Raw genomic sequence first — 5,979 nt, 5'->3', positions numbered from 1 at the left:
GGTGGGGGGAGTGTTCCTTTTGCAAAGAGGGGAGTTGGCTCTTGACCAGGCTGGAAGGTGGTGGGGCGTTTGGCATTGGCCATCTCCTCCTTCTGAGCCCCCAGTGTTCCAGCCTACCCCAGATGGCCCAGGCCTCTGCAGGTCCCCTGTCCTCGGGGGGGTGTCTCTTGAGTGACCCTCTTCCTGCCCCTGCCCCCAACTCATGCCCTCCTGTCTGGAAGGTTGGTCTCTACCACAAAGTGGGCTCACCTGCCACACTCCCAGGTAACATAGCCCAGTTCCCAGGTATGACATGGTGTTCTAAGATTTCACATCTTTTTTCACTTAACATATTCTGGGGACCACGTGATATCCAGTACCTGGAAAACTTCTCCATTTTTAAATGGCTGCATACCCTTCCATTATGCGGACACACCCTGTTGATATCACCGTGTTCCTGATGAATTCTGGGGGTTTCCAGTCTTCCATTACAGTGTGCTCAGCAACACTGTAACTCCCAGAAACAGAAGTGCTGGGTCAAGAGGCAACTTCGTGGGTCATTTGATGCCACAAAATTCCTGGCATAGGAATCACACCATTTTGTGCTCCCAGCAGTAACACAGGAGTGTGCCTGCTTTTTGTGAGCTGGCGGGAGGGCCCTGGGCCACAGAGCTGGCACATCTGACTGAATAAGTGTCAGAGGATCCAGAGCCTGTGGGGCAGTGGGCATCTCCCAGCAGCTGGAGCAGGCACCTCCAGAGAGCAGAGCATGGCCTACATGCGACGCCACTGCCTGCTGGCCTGACGGATTAGGGTGTCTTGGGGACCCAAGCTGAGGGCCACAGGAGCCAGTCCGGTGGATGGGGAATGGGGAGACAGATGCTGCACTGGGGGCCTGAGAGAAAGCAGGTTTTTATCTCCATTAACTCACTGAAATCTGTTTCTACTTCGTCTCTCTCCACAGAGCATTTGAGCCCACTGGGTTCGTGTTGGTGGGCTCTTGGCTGTGAGTAGAAGTAACATAGTTTACAACATGGTCACACGGCACTGCAGTTGCCTGTCCGATGGGCAAGGACTGTCAACCCCATTGTGGGCACGAGAGGTGCTCAATGAACACATTTTGGACAGAAGAAGTGGGTAATACGGTTTATTGCCCAGATCTGACCACCTTCGGAGGCTGCAGCATTGTGAGTTTTAAGTACTTTACCACTGAAACTCTTAAAACAAACTGTCAAAATTAAGCATCGCCAGGCTCAGGATCCATGTTTAACAGCCAAAGGAGCAAAGGTCCAGGCTCAGGCTACAAGGCGCCAACCTCATGGCCTTCCAGCTGAAGGCACACGTGGACCTCGCTACTTTCCTGCCTGAGCGGGGCGTGGGAGCAGGATTTGGAGAGGCCACCCTGAAGGGCTAAGGAGACCCAGAATCTGGTGTCAGAGGACGGAGGCCAGGGCTGGAGTAGCAGGAACTGGCCCAGCTGGCTCTCCTGAGGGAGGGGCCAGTGTGGACTGGGGGGAGGGGGCTTAAGGCCTGCTCTTGGCAGCATTAGGTGCTTAGTTGGCAAAGCAACCAGAAGTCAGCCCTGGGCTCTGCTTCCTGGGCGGGGGTGCCCTGGGATGCGATTTCTCCATCGGTCAGGGAGTGGGGCAGCAAAGCAGGGCGGCTGTGGCCGTGGTATTTTGGGTGGTTTCTGGTCCTAACCCACACACAGAAGAGGCTGTGGAGTTCCTCACCCAGCTCCTGCGTTCACACCTGAGCTCTGCTTCTGCAACTGCTGCTGCCCCCCAACCATGCCCCCCCCTCTGTGCCACAGGAGAAACCTAACATGTTTGGTCAGCCTCGAAGGTCTGGCACAGGCCATCCCTCTCCCCGACCTAGGGAGCAGGGCTCAGTGGGCACCTCAGCCGGACGTGGCTGTGAAAGGGGAAGGTTGCCCGCTGACAGGTGATGTGGGCAGAACCAAGGCAGGAGGGGAGTCCATGAGGGCTGGTGGGAAACCGCGGCTACTCCCAGGTCCTCATTCAAGCTTTGGGGCTGCTGGCTTCCCCTGGCCTGACCTCCAACTGGTTTTGTATTTGTCTGCCCAAGGGGTTTAGCATTAACCCCTCCCTTGTGGTTTGGGGACTGTTGGTACTATTGGCCGCTGCTCTGTCCCCTTCAGGTTGGTGTCCTCATGTAGAGGGGGGCTGTCTACAATCTCACCTTGTTACAGACTGGGGGGGGGGGGCAGTGGTGAGACAGCCAGGCTGGACCACAGTGCCCACCCCTCCTCTCCCTCCCCGAGGGTCTGCCAGGCATCCATCCTGTTTGGATGAGGGAGAGTGAAATCTAGAAACAAGGACTGTGTGAAGGAAGAGAAGTTGTTCTGAGGATGGGGATTGTGGGTTTGAGGGGTTGACCCAAGGTGGGGGTTCCTTCTTTCAGGGCCCAGAGAGGCAGTGGGGACGAAGGGGTGTTGGGATCAGCCTAGGAAACTGAGGTCTGGCATGGGTGTGGGGGAGAACCCCAGGGTGAATTCTCTACCCACCCCAACCCTGAACGTAGTCTTCTTAGAGCTGGGGCCTGGACAAATTTAGGCTGTCGGGTAAGAGGGAGGCTGGCAGAGCTCCTGGGAGGAGGGTCGGGGGGAGGTAGAGAGCACAGCATGGGCCCAGGACTCTGCCTCCTTCCCTGTGCAGCCCAATGACTCGGTGGCTCTGGCAGGAGGAAGGCAGCCAGGAGGTAGGTGGGGGAGGCGATGGGAGCAGTTCCAACTTCCTTCCAGCCCAGGGCTTGTCTTGGGTTTATGTGGGCAGGGGGGTAGCCCACAGCCCAGCCCGGCCCTCTGGGGAGCTCAGTCCTCAGCCCTGGGCACTAATGCTTGGCAGTGACCAGACGGCAGAGGGCTGCTCTCAGGACTTTGGGTGGTGGTTCCTGGGGCCTCTGGAGGCCTCAGGAGATGGGGCACCCAGGGCCTGTCTCCTGATGAGCTCGGCATAGAGGCCACCTTTCTTCAGGAGCTCCTCATGGGTCCCCTCCTGGAGAGGAAGGAGGGACAGATGGTCACCCAACACAGTTCAGAGTTCAGGGCCCTACAAAGCTGGCTTCATATTGGCCATCGGGCTCACTGTCACCTAAGCCAGCGTCCCTTGTGGGGACACTATGAAACCAAAGCACAAGCGGTTACAGGTGCCACTGGCACATCTGTGTCTGTGCGCAGCACGCCCTGCTGTCCTTCAGGCCCCTCACAGCCCAAAGACCCCCGCTCAGGGCCTGCATCCCTGCCAACCCTTCAGCTTTGGCCCCACGCAGCCTCTGAGCCTTGCTGTGGACCCTGCCTCTGGGTGCAGCTCCTGGCTGGTCCCTGGGGCTGCCTCTTCTGCACCTCGGCCCCAGGCACACTACACTTCCCTGTGACCCTGGGAGCTCTCCTGCCCCCAGGGGACAGAGGAAGACTCTGGGGACCTGAGAGGCCAGCGCTTACCAAAGGGCAGACATTCCTGAATCCACATGGGGTGCTGCTTGTAGAAGATCGCCCCAAGCCCCCAGAACCCGGCCATAGCTCACAAAGCTCAGCTGAGCCACTGCTCCAGTGTGTCTATGGCTCAAGCTTCCCAACAACCCGCCGCCCCCCCCCTACTAACCTCAAACACACAGCCCTGGGCCATGACGACGATGTGGTGGGCCCCTCGTACGGTGCTCAGCCGGTGGGCGATGACCAGCACAGTGCGGCCGGTGCTGGCTCGGTCCAGGGCCTCCTGCACGACCCGCTCGGACTCTGCATCCAGAGCGCTCGTCGCCTCGTCCAGGATCAGCACTGCTGGCTGCTTGATGAGGGCGCGGGCGATGGCCAGGCGCTGCTTCTGGCCACCAGACAGGGTTGTGCCCCGTTCACCTGGGGAGGAAGGGGACAGGGCAGGGGCCTGAAGCAGTCAGCTCTGCACTTGGGGGAGGTCCTGCAGAGGGGCACTGGGTCTGTTGGGAACTTCCCATCTGGCCCCTTGGGGCCCCGCCTTGGCCTGTGCGTGTTCTCCCTGCCTCTGCATCGGCTCCCACATCCCTGTGCAAGGTGATGTGAGTTGTGCACACGGTAGGGCTCTGGGTGTCAGCACCAGGATGGGATCTGAGGTTCTAGCCGCCTTTCCTGGCCTCATGGGTCTCCGCTGCTGTGGGACATCCAAGACGTGATATAGGCTCCTGGGGGTGTGACAGCACAGGCATTCTGGGAAGGCCACATTTGGGGAGAACTGCAGGGGTGGCAGCCTTGGAGCCAAAGAGCCTCCGGGTGACGGCAGTCACGGAGCAGTGAGGGGCAGGCTGAAGCCCCAGAGAAGCCTGGAGCGTGCTGGGTGTGAGGTACGACAGTGCCACCCAAGAGGCTGTGGAATCTGAGCAGTGAGTAACCCAGCTGATCAGTAACACGGGACATGAAGATGGCTATAGATGGGAGCACCCTTTGGGAGGTGGAAGTTCAGCTAGACTGAGGCCAGAGTTCAAGAAGAGAGCGGAGAACCTGGTGTGCCTGTGCCCAGAGACATGCGGGGACCTTAGCCAAGAGCCCAGAGACTGGACGATAGATAACATGCCCCAGGGGCTGGAGAGAAGACCTCCAAGATGAGTGACGCTGCAAGCTGCCACTCGGACGCCCTACAGAGCCAGTCCTCTCCTGGGTAAGTCAGAGAGGACACTCCTTTAAGTCAAAGGGCAGGACAGGGACAGCGCAGGAGCCAGAGGATGAACGACAACGAGATCACACCCACTGCTCGCGTCTCAGAACACAGGCCCCAACACCCAATCGCTGTGTCTCTGGAGGGTCCTGTACAGTTACATCACTTAACGATTAAATACATTCTGAGAGCAACAGCCGGTTTAGCTCAGTGGATAGGGCGTTGACCTGCAGACCGAGTGGTCCCGGGTTCAATTCTGGTCAAGGGCACGTACCTTGGTTGTAGGGTCCTCCCAGCCCGGGCTCTGGACCGGACTCATGCAGGAGGCAACCAATTGATGTGTTTCTCACATTGATATTTGTCTTTCCCTCTCTTCTACTCTCCCTAAAAATCAATGGAAAAAATCCTCAAATGAGAATTTAAAAAAAAACAGCATTCTGAGAAATGCGTCATTGGTGACTTTTATTGTTGTGCAGCCCACAGCATGCCAGGCTGTGCGGTACCACGGTCCTGCACATGGTCCGTTGTTGACCAGGACATTATTATCGGCCCGGACGGTGACTGCACTCCCGGTCGTGTCTGTCTGTGCAGCCTGCTTGGGCCTGGACTCCCGTCCCCACAGGCCGCAGTTCTGGCCTATCTTCCCCGATGCAATGCCTATTCCTGTCCCCTCGGCCCCAGCCTCACACCATGGGCCCTGCAGACCCAGCAGGCACTTGGCACTCACCGACGACGGTGTTGTAGCCCTCGGGGAAGCTGGTGATGAACTCGTGTGCGTTGGCTTCCCGGGCAGCTGCGTAGACCTCTTCATCAGAGGCACCCAGCTTCCCAAAGCGGATGTTCTCCATGATTGTTGTTCCGAACAGGACTGGCTCCTGGGGTGGGAGGGGGGAGTCCACAGGAAACCCTCTGACTTTGCCCCAACCCCGAGGGGGATGTCAGGAGCGGCTATTTTGGACACACCAGGACCCCTGGGAGGGCAGGCAGGGCCAGTTCAGTTACAGTTCACGTGAGAACAGAGAGCCGCTCCCCTCTGCAGGGATGGGCACAGAGGAGTGTGCACTGCGGCTTTCTTCTGCCGTGGAGGCAGCCTCGGGGGTTAGTAGGTGCCCGCTTAACCCATGCCCAGCGGGAAAGTGGACCCTCTCTGGGCGGCACCGCCTCAGGCAGAGGCAGTGTCAGACCTTGCTCAGTGAGTGAGTGGCTGCCAGCAGTACCAGCAACATCGCATGGGTGTTTCTAGATCTCTGGACACCGTGGGCTTGTCATAACCCAGCCCCTTTCCTGGCTTTGATTGAGGAGCAGCCCTTAGTAAGACCAGGGCAGGGGGGCGGTGGTCCAGGACGTGGAAGCC

The 5,979-nt window shown here is 58.6% G+C and overlaps 1 protein-coding gene across 1 annotated transcript in view; it reads right to left on the bottom strand.

Moving 5' to 3' along the window:
* Positions 1-1,110: 1,110 nt before the first annotated feature.
* Positions 1,111-5,979, bottom strand: part of ABCB8 (ATP binding cassette subfamily B member 8) — an 18,241-nt gene continuing 13,372 nt past the window's right edge. Inside the window, exons 14-16 of the mRNA XM_006767268.2 lie at positions 5,353-5,500; positions 3,603-3,853; positions 1,111-2,996 (exon numbers count right to left, since the gene is read on the bottom strand). Of these exons, the coding sequence (XP_006767331.1) occupies positions 2,871-2,996; positions 3,603-3,853; positions 5,353-5,500 (525 nt within the window). The 3' untranslated portion in view covers positions 1,111-2,870. The remainder of the gene's footprint in view (positions 2,997-3,602; positions 3,854-5,352; positions 5,501-5,979) is intronic.

Source organism: Myotis davidii, unplaced genomic scaffold (genome assembly GCF_000327345.1).
Source record: "Myotis davidii unplaced genomic scaffold, ASM32734v1 scaffold762, whole genome shotgun sequence".
Taxonomy (NCBI): domain Eukaryota; kingdom Metazoa; phylum Chordata; class Mammalia; order Chiroptera; family Vespertilionidae; genus Myotis; species Myotis davidii.
Note: the sequence above shows the minus strand (reverse complement) of the source record. Positions and strands in the feature narration are given on the sequence as shown.